Raw genomic sequence first — 12,930 nt, 5'->3', positions numbered from 1 at the left:
GTCTCTGACGAGCAGTCACCAGCCACATCGACCTGATCAGTGTTTGATTGTTGTGTCTTGTTGCTTTTCTTCTTTTGTCTCTCCTCTATCCACTCACCCCAACCGGTCGAGGCAGAAGGCCGCCCACCAAGAGCCGGGGTCTGTCGGAGGTTTCTTCCGTTAAAGGGAGTTTTTCCTCCCCACTGTCGCCAAGTGCTTGCTCAAGGGGGATTTGTTGGGTTTTCCCTATGTAATAATATTGATAACAGTAAGGTCTAGACCTTACTTTGTAAAGAGTCCTGAGATGACTTTTGTTGTGATTTGGCGCTATACAAATAAAATTTGATTTGATTTGATTTGATAAGTCAATCGGCCCCAGGTGGCTGTTTGCAGTATAAGTCATAAACCCCACCCCCTCCATGTCGGTGGATAAGACATGAGTCAATATAAAGAGGGGTGTATTTTGGCTGATTTGACACCTTTGATTGGTGGCCCCCACTTCTTATTGCTACTGGTTGCTAAATGCCAAGATGGTTAGTTTTGGCCACAAAAACTCATTAGATCTAGAGACAAGAATTACTTCATTAGGTTTAGGCTGAAAAAAATACTTGGTTAAATTTTGAGGGGTCTGAAGCTGGCTTCATAAGGTACTAAATCCAGCTGGAAAATTAGTAACGTGGATTTATGTGAGTATGAGTGTGGAGGCCTCCCAGTCCTTCATTAGGAATCAGTTCCACTGAAGATGAATAGAGGCCAGGTTTAAGAAACTGGCTTTATAAACCCTAGTGAATGTGAGCGAGTTAGAATCTAGCTCCATGCCCCATGTACACGCTACCATCCCTCTGCAACAGCAAATATGGTCACTTTAAATGTGTGTGTGTGTGTGTGTGTGTGTGTGTGTGTGTGTGTGTGTGACAAAGCTGTGCAAAAGCTGAACACCTCCCACTGGTATTATACTGTAACACATGCCATGCCGCAGCATAAATGCACTGCAACTGCAATAAGGGCAACTTTTAAGGGCTTCTAATGTAACACACAGATGAGCAATGAAGCAGATTTCAAGGTCAGTAAAATCATGGCTAGAGCACTGCGTGGGTGGTGCCACCATGAAAACAGCACTGCAAATGATACCTTCCAAAATGATGACAAAGTTAAATCAACACTGCACTAAAACATTTCACATAAGAGGTAGAATTTTTGCAGGACAACTGGATTACACTTTAAGATAGGTGTACCTAATAAACAGCCAAGTAAGGATGTGCCTACACGTCATGGCCAGCTAGCCATGCTAGCATCAGCTAGTTGCAGTCCTGCCAAACTCTGCAAAAATGTTTGAAGAGGGCATGTCTTTAAGTACAAATAATGTGAATCTATGCAGAAGCATTCTTTCCTCAGATTTGTTGCTAGAAGACAATATCTTAGATCCCATTTTAGTTTGTTCTCTCCCGTTTCAAATTTAGGTCGACTATCTACAGTTTAAGTGCTCAAGCAGTGTTTTGAAATGCCATCTACTAACTGGTTGATCGAGGTAGCTGTTATTTAATGTAAGCTACTGTATACTGGAGCATGATTGCTGATAACAATAGGACTGGTAGTAAATCATACAGGAGTAACAACAGTGTAAAACTATGTACGGTAATTTTTTTTTTTCTGGATGTTTCATGGACCAGTGTCATTCTTATAATGTTTGATTGTATTTCTATCAAAGGAGAGAGCTGCAGGTATAATTTATTTTGTCCTGGCTGAGATTAATGACTAAAGATGCCACCTATGGATTGGATTTGGATTCTGGAACCTAAAAGATTAGATGAGGTAGTGAAAAATAAATAACAGGAGGGATTTTTGGTAGTGTTAAGTGTTAAGTTAGTATCACTGATTAATTTGTAGTATGTGCAGAGAATTTATCCTGTTGTTACCGATGGCTGAGATGCCTCTATCTTGAGTGATAAGGAGGTAAAATGTGTGTGAACTGAATTCATAAAGATTTTGCTACATACTCTATACTTAATTAAGGGTTTTCATTTAATTTTAATATGCTGTGCACATTGTTCATTAACACTTACCTAATTATTTATGTATTCATTCATTCAGTCATTCCTCATAATGTTTGGGCCCCAGTAGTGTAGCATTTTGGTGGACAATAGATTGTGTGCCAGTGGCATCATACTTTATAAGCCTTTGTTTTTAGATAAGCTGTTAAGAGTGATTTAGCAGTTGTGTGGGCTACTTTAAAGTCTTTATTGTCTTGTCAATTTCATGTGCTTATATGTTCTCATTTGTGATGCAAAGTTAAAACTAATCAATAAATTACCTTGTACTTTAAGGCAAGTCCCTGTCGGAGTTGAGTGTGTCTCGGCACATCTTTGAATGAGCACTTAAGTCTCTGGTGCCATCAGTGGCATTCAGACGACCCCGGCCGCCCTGAGTGGCACGTTGGCTCTTCTCCACCAATGACATCACCGAGACAGACTCAGTGTCAGACAGTACACTGTTGCTCCAGTCATTACTCCAGCTGCAGAGACAGGGAGGGGCTCATTTACAGGGTGACAGATTTCAGACAGGCCTCTAGACCTTCATGAAATAAATATATTGTGGGTCTAAATTGCGTACCAAGGGCAGTTTTCTCACAGTCTCAAAGACCAATTTACTGATGCAGGAGTTAGTTAAATAAACTTGAACTGCTTTCAAATGAATAAGTCCAACTAAAATGTTTCGCCCTGTTCTCTTTTTATTTGTCTTCACTGCTTCATGAGAATCATACTAATTCTGTTTGTTGTAACTGGGTGACCTTCCCCAAAAGAGCATACTCCTACTACTATACTATTGACATCCACCTGCCTCTCACATTGCTAGAGTGACAGAACAGATACAGCACATCTTGCAGATCAATATTTATGTATGTTTTGCAACAGAAGCAACGATTGCATCAATCATATTATTTCTGTATTTCATGGTGTAACTGGTCATATCATTTCTTAAAATGTTTGTTTTTACTAATGCAGAATAAAACCAAGAAAATCTTTTTGTAAAACCTGGAAAGGAACAGGGATAGAAAGTATTGGTAAACTGTACTCAAGCAAAACTGCTGTTACTATTCTATTCAAGTAAATCCTTTATTTATTCTGCTTAACCTCTAGAGGGTTGTGGTGTGACTGTAGCCAATCCCAACCAACATTGAGCGAGAGGTGGCAGGACAGGCCCCGGACAAGTTGCCAGTCTGTCACAGGGCTGACACATAGAGACAGCATATATATACAGTATATATTGAATATACCCATTAAACATTATTTACCGTGCTACTGGAAGAAAAGAACACATTTAGATTTAATAACTAGTTAAACCTCCTTTGGCAGCCATAACCTCAAACACGCTGTGAATCAAGACCTGCACAATATTCAAGAGGAATTTAGGACCACTCTTCCTCACAGAGCTGCTTCAGCTCAGACTTATTCCTAGGATATCTGGTGTAACAGCACTCTGAGCAGCTCTGTTGGGTTAAGGTCTGGGCTCTGACTGGGCCACTCCAAAAGGTGGATTTTCTTTGTTTGAAACTATTCTGTACTAGATTTACTTTGAGTTTCAGTGTCAGTGTTCATTATCCTGCTGCATCACCCAACCTCTGCTGAGCTGGTGTGCATCGCCACTGACATTGTTCGGAGAGACCTTGAAAAAAAACTTTCTTCCTGCTGGCAAGCTGTTCAGGCCCAGAGGTAGCAAAGCAGCCCTACATCATGATGCTTCCTGCACCGTACTTCACCACTGGGATGATGAATTCACGTTGGTGTGCAGTGCCTTTTTTTAACACCATAGGTAGTGCTGTGTGTTCTCCCCAACAATGTTTTCAGTACACCGCAGAGGTTTCTCTGTGGTGTCCTGCCATGAAAACCATGCTCCTTCCAACCATGCACCATAGTTATGGTGGACTTAGGAACAGAGATGTGAACCAGTTCCAGTGAAATCCTTTAGGCCTTTAGCCGTTACTCTGAGCTTCTTCTTTACCTCACTGAGCATTCTGGGTTACACCTTTGGAGTCATCTTGGCTGAGTGCTCACATCTATACAGCCATATGCTGTGTCGAGTTTGCACCTAATCTACTAATAACATCACAATTTGATGCTAAATACACATAATAATTTTGCATAGGGTCACAATACATTATCAAAACTGTGCACCGCTATCATAGAAAAAGCACATCTTGCAACATGTGGTGGTCAGCTACAGCATGTTATATGCATTAGTGTACAGGTAATAAAGCCAGCAGCACAAACCAGAGCACAGAGTCCCCCTGAACACACCTAATCTTACTTAAAGCTGCATTAACTAAGATTTTGTACAAATTCAGATAAATCAAGTAAAATATCATCTGGAAGTGTTTTCTCCCTGCTGTACTAAAGTCCCCTACCACACTCTGTTATCTTCAGGCCTTATATTTATTTTTTGTGGCCAGTGTTGTTAAAATCTGCACTGCATTTCTTTACTCCACTGAAAATTCTTGACAAGAAATCAGCACATTTTCATGATTTCAAATATATAAAAAAGATAACCTGCACAGTTAGTAAAATTTGGTTAAATATGCATATAGTGTATATATATTTTTTCTACTATTTTTATTACTTAATTCTTGTAAATAACTGCTTATATATAATTTGTATTAGTTGTATATCTTTATATCTTAATCCTGGCATACCTTGTTGTTTAAGTTGTTTTGTGAAATGGCTGCTATAACAATCTAAATTCCCTGAGTGGATTTAAAAAAAATCTATCTATCTATCTATTAAGAAAAGGTGCTTTTGGTCAGTCTACGTTCTCTGTCAAAGCTTCCTAAGACTGGAAGTCTGTACCAAAACACACATTAAAATTCTGGACACATATAGTTAACATTTACAGTATATAATGTTTAGTTAGCATTCAGCACTGCCAGCTTAAACACCAGTCAACAATGTTCAGTGTTCTAGTGTCAAAACCCTTTGTAACATTTTATTATTCTAAAAAATATACGCACAGTTCCCATACTATATCCTGGAAATTATTTTCCAGGATATATTCAGTGACATAAATCAGGATCACGCCCCAGCTCTGTAATTAGGCAACAACACGACTAAGCTAGAGCTAACCTCAATCCCACTGTCTTCTGAAACACACTGACAATTGTATTAGCACAACAAGGATAGTATCCTGAGCTCTAAAAAAGCATATTGCACAGATAAACGTGATGACATTAAGCAATTGATTCTCTGTATTTTGCTCCACTTTTTGTTGTGAAAGGGTGTTAGACATTCTTTTTAAAGCTTTTAGGCTGATCAAACACACAAAGCCTTTCCTTACCTTTGGCTGGAGATGTGGGTAAGTGTTGTGGGTTCATGCGCACATAAGGCATATTTGCTTGTTGAGAAGGTGGTTTCTGTCTCCTTCTCATCTGCATGCTGCATAGTCATCCCGTTACATTGCTATAAAAAGGGAAACAAAAAAACAGACTGACAATGATCCAAATGTAGAGATTTAATTTGATACAGATACCATTTGCACTGGATTTGTAACAACTTACATTTATAAGCTGCAAATCTTGAAGGGGCAAGTTAGAAATCTGACGTCCTCTAGCCGAGTTGGGGCCAGTACCAGTATTGGTATTGTTGTTCCTCTTTTTCCTCAGGCTCTGTCTCAGTCGGTCATGGAGCTTCTTCCTCTGCTTCCTGTTGGTGAAATAACAGGCCAGATTATGAGGCTGTCCAGATCAAACCTGGACAACATGTCTGAGGGCGAGTTCCAAATGTATCAAAAGGGATACATTTTACCCCATATTTCATCTGATGTTATTATGCCTTGACTGTAGTAATGATAGTTAATATTTTTTGTGTACTGAGGTCAAATAAGCGGTATATATAATGAATGGATGGATGGATGGATGGATGGATGGCTGTACTGAGGTCAGTACAAAATACACTCTGTGATACTGTTATAGTGCCCACTAGCATCATAAAATCTCCAAACTTCTCTCAACTCATTTGGGTTGGCTGTATGTCTGGTCATCGCTGTTTACATGACGTCCAGCTTTAGATATTTGTGAAACTCTGGAAAATTTATAATCTGGGTACTTTGCATAGAGAGATCAATGTCCTGTGGCCTTCTGTAGCTGAATCACAACAGTCTTTACCCCCAATCAAACATTCTAAGTGTTACCTCAGGCCACCTGGCTACTATCTCAAAGCTGGCATGTTTGATTCCCAGTTCTGCCTTAACAAAAACATTCATTAAGGTACTTAATCTTATAATGTCTGATTATAAACATTGCCAAACTACAATCCTCATCCTCACTATTGTAACTTGCTGTCATTTAGGCCAAGACACTGTAACAGAGTTACAGCTCAAGGTTCTGCTGGGCAATTAGCAATTATGAGTTTCCATCCAAGTAAGACTCAACAGTCATATTATTAACAGTGCTGGCTTCATAACACTGGCTTCCTGTTAGGCCTCTTGGGTGACTGCAAAGTCTCCTGGATGTTTCCTACTAAACGCTTTAACTTTTCCTGTCTCAGCTCCCAGGCTATGGCTTAGTCCTCCTCTAGGGGCTAGGTCTCATCCTAACACCTGCTTCCTCAGACATTTTATCAGTAGTTCTTTGCCCTGGTTTGTTCTTTGATAGAAATACTTATTGATATGCTTTTTGTTGTTGTTGTTTATTCTTTGGGAAGTACTTATTCTTTCACTTGGAACTGTGACTCACTTTTCAGCTTTTGAAAGGTGCTGTACAGAAAACATTTGACTTGCTTTACTTCCTATTGATATTTTAAAACACAGCACAGTTGAGGAGATCTGGGCACTGGGGAGCACTATTGGGCACTATAATAAAATCAGGGAGTGTACTTTTAAGTTATAAATTAAACATAAAGATGTGACATGAATTACTTTGTTTTGCAGTAGGCAACCACACACATGATTCCAACGACTAGGAGTGCAATGCAGATTCCTGTTATTGTTAAAATACGTTTCTGATACAGCTCCTCAGCTTCTGAAAAAGAGGACAGTCCACTCTTAAAATTTGATCTACAACACACACAAACATATACATAAAGACCATAAACCCAAACAATAAGAAAGGGCTCAGAAAAGAGACTTTTACATTTACAGCAACCAACAGTCTCATTTGTTGCTATTGACGTGACTGACATCTAATCTGCTGAGTTAAGAGACATATGACCAAACTTGATGAAACTCAGTCTGACACACCAGTACATTTAAAATGAGTTCTTAAAGTGGTACTCCAGTGATTTAGTATTGCACAGGTGTGGGTCTTCAGGTCAGTTTTAAAAAGAATGGTCAAATTTTAAGCAGCAGACACAGATACTTTTAGTCCCTAGTGTAAGTCGTGCCCCAAAAAGACGGCATCCTACACTACCCACAGTACACCTCAGTAGTCTGATGACCTAAGGTTTATTTTCTCAGACTTGACATGTTGTGTATTTTGTAGAAACCATTATATAGCTGTTTTCAAAATCAGTGGAGTGTCCCTTTATTATAATGATCAGATAAGATGATTCTGTTTAAATGTGCCAGCTGAGAGTCCAACCAATACAGTGCCGAGTTTTAGCTCATTACTGGTATGAGCGTATACAATATACTATCAGCCAATAAGTAGCAGTCAGTTCAGAAATAACAAAGGCATGCTTGAGGTCCTTTACAAAGAATGGCTCCTTTGCATACTGTGCACTGGTAATAGTTCATTAAGAAACACAATTAGGGGGGATCTTTATCAAAAACATTTGTGTTTATATGTTATAAAGAACATTCAGCTAGTATATTGACATCAAACAATTCTAACTCTTAAAGGTAGGATACTGCCACATAAATCCTGTATTGACAGGGTTCTAGTCAGCAACCAGAGAAAAGTGGCTCCAACATGCAACACACTAATGCCAGCAAGTTTTTTTTTTTTTTACTGACACGCTTAACAGCATGTATTTGCAAGTGGTATTTTTGAAACAGATATTCAATAGTTAATATGAATTTCACTTAAAGGATAAGGCTGGTCTTTTTCTATATCAACACTCCCCACACAGAGACAAAACCCAACAATGATTTGCCTCCACTCACTGTTAATGTCTGTCAGTCCTGGATTAGCTTATTTGTCTGTGCCACAGACCTCCACTGTTGTTCAGAAATAATTACAAACACATCAGGGAAACACACCAGTGCACTTGGTGACATATTTCCTCATTACAAAACACAACACAGTACTGTATACTGCAGGGTCAACACTGACTACTGTACTGTACAAGTCTGGTCAAAGCCACAGATTTATCTGTACAATGTGTAGACATCTGTTGCACTTTAAACTTGAAAAAATCCTCATTGCCAGGATTTACAGTAATTCAACAACAGAGCCCCCGTTTCCTGCTCTAAACCGCCACCTCAGTTTGTTTTATTTCTATTGCGCACATAGAATACGTTTTCTGTGCAACTTTGAATAGGCTTCTTGGAAGTTTTGGGGTAAAAAATGCTACATCTGTTACTTGTACTATTCTGCACTGTGCATAACCTCAGAGAAGCAGTGTGGGAATCCTCTCAGTTCTCTTAACACTAATGAAGCTAGTACACAGGTGTGTGTGATGACACACTGACCACCTGTTTTATAATCCTGCATTTGAATCAGGAAATATAATCAAATTTAAGATAATAAAGCATCATGACAACAGCAATGGATGGCTTTTCTAAGTTGTAATTATAAAGTCACAATTTTGATGTGAATGTGGATTTTGATCACAACACAATTTTAAGGCACTACTATTGCAGTGATGCAGTTTGATACATGAATTTCCCTTAGTGTGCTTGCATTACTCGACTGCTATGGCAAACAGTCGGTAGATAATCTTTAGTAGGAAAGGGATACACTCAGCAGTCAGCGCTGTGAATGTAGCATGCTGTGATGATCATGCACCATTCCCAACTCATACTCAGGGCTTAATATTTTCAGTTTTGACATTTTAAAAATTAAAAAAAAAATGTATGCCTTTATTGTTTAAAAAAGTCAGACACAATTTAATATAAAAGTGGATTAAACCAATTGCAGAGCAAACACTGTCATCTCACAGCAGTCAGAATAGACATCCAGAAAGTGAGGGACACTGCAACACTCCTTCCCTTGCTGCTCCAATCACACTCAAAATCTATTTCTTTAACTGCTTGTTTGAACTGTGTTGTAAGCGGGCAGGAAGAGGGCCACACAGACAGAAAGAACTGGAATACTGAAAATGTATAAATCTTCCAGGTTAAGAATATAAATATATAAGCTTGAGAAATTTTGATAATTTTAAATGGAAATGAATGTCTGTACTTTCTACAGAACCACATGCAGTTTTAAATTTCAAAATAAAACAGGGAAACAAACTTTGTAACATGCAATAAAGTTTTTGGGCTGCATACTGCACTCTAAGTCCATGGTTCCCAACCTGGGGTCCGGGCCCAAAGATAACCGGAAAAGGGAAAGGGAGGTTGACATCAAAATTAGATGTTAAATAAAATCATATTAACACATACCTGGTTAAACAATGAATATAAAACTATTTAAAAAGATTTTTTTGGTGCTCACTCACAAAATAGTCAGCTGCCTATATCCCTTTCAGACATGAAGACAAGTCCTGACAATGTCACGTGGGTAGGCTGTGTGTGTGGAAACACAGGTGGGAGATGTCCAGGGAAGTCCACTTGGACACCTACCCTGCCTGCCCTCCTTACAACAGTGTCGAGACTATCTCCATGATGACTTGTGAAAGTGGGTTTTCATCATTAAAGTTTTGCAATACATCGGACCAGAATATTTCAACATAATGTCTTTCAGTACCTCCACAGCGCTCTGTCCTCACACTGCTGCAGGACACTAGACTGCTAGTAGGTGTCTGTGCAGGGCTTAGCCGAACACACAGGGTGCAGAGCAGAGGGAGCACAGCAGAACACTCAGCAGGATTTTGTGTACAGTTGGGCTGCATGACACAAAATCCTTCCCAGAGAGTTGTAAGGAAGTATGGCCCAGAGAGTTGTAAGGAAGTATGGCTCACGTTTATTGACCTGCTCAACGAAAAGCCCCGATTGACGCTTGGAAAACGTCAGCATATGCAGATAGAAGGCAGGCCCTCGATCTGAATAAATATGAACACATGCACACCCATGCAAGGCATGGTCAGCACTTTAGTGGAGTGGTTTTAGGATAGGCATAGAAACAGCCTGAATAGGTGGGCAGGGAGCGTAGCTTTTCTTACTTATAGTGGGGGGACTCTGAGGAAAAAAGGTTGGGAACCACTGCTCTAAGTCACAAATTAAAGGATTAAAATAATGAAACAGGTGAACAGCACAAGATCTAGCAATTCTGCATGCTCAAATCCAGGAACAGACTGAAGAGGAAATAGACATACTGTAAAAGCTGGCCATTACATAGTTTTGGCAGCGATCACCAGTAAATTCATTTGGACACCTGAATAGGAAACAAACAAAAAAAGAAACAGACAAGAAGAAAGATATTGTTAGTTTACACAAGAGCTGTGCAAAGCCCACAACAGTCATCACTGGTGTTACCAGGAAGGTTCAGCCAGACCAATATGTCTAGCTATAGTCTGTGAGCCTGAATTCTCTTCATTGTCTCAGACCTTTGTACACAAGTACACTGATATATACTGTAATCTCCAATTCAGGGAAATTATATGAGAAACTGTTCCATTTTGCACAGACTCTCCATCAAGCTCTATGTCTGAATACTGTCTTAGCAGCAGACTGAAATTTGCATGTACACACATAGCCATTTAGTTTAGTCTTAGCTTGTAATATCATTCAAGATAAGTGAAGTCATGGCCCCACTCTGAAAAGCAACACAGGACCAGGGGCATGGCAGTCATACAGCAGTCAAATCAAAAAGAACAGTGAGGACTCCCAGTGGTGGCTCAGTTAGTCCTGATGTGGCAGCAACACAAGCATTGATGTCCTGGGTCTCCTGTATGTAAAACAACTGAGTCCGGCCCGCCAATACAGCATTGATGCTTTACCAACCACACAGTGAGCAATGTAGTACCAGACCACCGGGTAAAGTTTGGATGGAGGTTCTTCTGTGGTCTGTTTTTTGAAGGGATGGGGGTGAGGCTGAATGGAGAGAGCAGTAGGCAGTATGTCTTACCTCCAGACAAGACACACCACTTTAACCTGAGATGGAGGCATTTCACTGTTCTGAACAGCATGGATGGGGTGTGATGAGATGTGAAGTACATGCAAATTTCAATGCACTACTCTGCAGGATAGAGCGTGCTTAAGTCTTTAGATGGCTCCACTTGAGCTCATAGAAATAGAGTTGGAGTTTATCACCAGATTTGTATCACTACAGAAACTGGAAGGGAAACATGGATTTCTCCACCACATCTTGGAGATTAACATGAGAGGGGTGAAACACCAGCAATGACATGTGGGACTGAATACAGTTGGGTTCACATACGTTTTGGGTGTGAGACTTTCTTAAGCACAGCTTGTTCACATCGGTGCCCAGTGAATCCCGCCAAGCACCTGGTTGATGGGTAGAAAGGAAAAGAGATAAACAGCACTGACGTGTTACACACGAGACAAGACTACACACGGACAAACACAAAGACCTCCAGTGTACAGTCACAAAGCATGATGGGATACCGGATACAAACCTGACCAAACAACAACGCTGATGTTGGACAACTCCGGAAAACCCGATATTGTGTTCAGTGACAAAGTTTTTTGTTTTGTTTTTTTAAACGTCCAGTTCCAAAGTTTTTAAAATAAAAATAGGTTTAACAAAGAACACAATGCTAATCTGAGAACGGATACCTCTGCATGAGTCAGGGTTCTTCTCTGTGTTTTACTCCAGCTGCCCTGATTCTTTGCCTTGGAACACATTCAGGAAGAGAGCATTTGTAGCTGGATTCAGGTGGCTACAGAGAGATGGAGCCAGCCATGACAATTGCTGTGATTACCCAGACCTCAGTCCTACATTTTCCAGTAAATGGCTACTTTCTGTGGCCTTGACCACAATAACGGGAAGGCTGGGCTTGGATTAGGTCCATCAGAGGAACTATGCAGCGTTCAGAGTGCCATCTACAGTTTCAATGCAGATTTCTTCCTTCTGCTTTTAAGAGAAATCAATCTAGCTCTGCCAGCGGTCTAAGCTTTTGTTACGACTTCTTTGGTCTGTTTTCACAGCTGTTACATTTGGTGAGAGTAGAGTTTTTTCACATCTGCTCATTAAACACTTCCTGCTGGGGGTCAGGTGACAGGAGCCCGTGGTGTGCACTTTGCCACAACAGTAGGATTTGGCTGTAGTGCTGAGAGGATCATTCAGCTAACCTTAAAAATAGCTTTGACCTTGACTAAACTAGGAAGCGATTGATGTGCTCCTGCTCTCCATCTTGTCTATTGATTGAAGACAATTTGTGGCTGAACCCTAAAGTCAGTACACAGACAGATCAGCAGCTTTTTGTGTCTTACAGAGGAATCAAAGGAGCCAAAAGCAGCATACTTGTCTGATCTGCATGGCTCTCACACAGCAGATTGTCTTTCTCTGCATCACACACTTGCATGGTGGTCTTAAGGGCTTACCCATGTGCTCTTTTATGTTTTTACCTGCATGAAATTTCTTTGACTGAGCACGAAGCAGTAATGAGGAGCCATGCTCTTTTTTTTTTTTTTTTTTTTACAAATACTTAGGTTACACACTGTGTATGTTTGTGTGGCTTGGTTTTCTATACTTTTCTATGGGGATGGAAAACCGGGAGCACACTAGGCATCACTTGTGAGGACCAGAGGCCAGTCTCCATGATGTAGTTTGTTGGATTTTACAAAAATGATGTGGTGTAAAGACAGCTAATGTTGGCTTTGGCTGAGGTTAGGAAAAGTCTCCTGGAAATGAATGTCAAGCCAATGTAATGTCCCCTAAAGTGAAGGAGACGTAATGGC

General features: G+C 40.2%; 1 protein-coding gene across 5 annotated transcripts in view; it reads right to left on the bottom strand.

The window, feature by feature from the left end:
* The window catches only part of nrg1 (neuregulin 1), a 28,235-nt gene that overhangs the window by 6,672 nt on the left and 8,633 nt on the right, over window positions 1-12,930 (bottom strand). For 3 of the 5 annotated variants that reach the window (XM_020600968.1, XM_020600970.1, XM_020600969.1), the window contains 4 exons: window positions 10,383-10,441; window positions 6,883-6,985; window positions 5,525-5,669; window positions 5,305-5,426 (listed from right to left, as the gene is read on the bottom strand). In XM_020600968.1, coding sequence (XP_020456624.1) covers window positions 5,305-5,426; window positions 5,525-5,669; window positions 6,883-6,985; window positions 10,383-10,441 — 429 coding nt within the window. Of the gene's footprint in view, window positions 1-2,290; window positions 2,492-5,304; window positions 5,427-5,524; window positions 5,670-6,882; window positions 6,986-10,382; window positions 10,442-12,930 lie in introns of all 5 variants that reach the window. The other 2 variants (XM_020600972.1, XM_020600971.1) reach the window with 2 other exon arrangements.

This window comes from Monopterus albus, unplaced genomic scaffold (genome assembly GCF_001952655.1).
Source record: "Monopterus albus unplaced genomic scaffold, M_albus_1.0 scaffold50.1, whole genome shotgun sequence".
Lineage (NCBI taxonomy): Eukaryota > Metazoa > Chordata > Actinopteri > Synbranchiformes > Synbranchidae > Monopterus > Monopterus albus.
The sequence above is the reverse complement of the archived record's forward strand: the minus strand, read 5'-3'. Positions and strand labels throughout refer to the sequence as shown.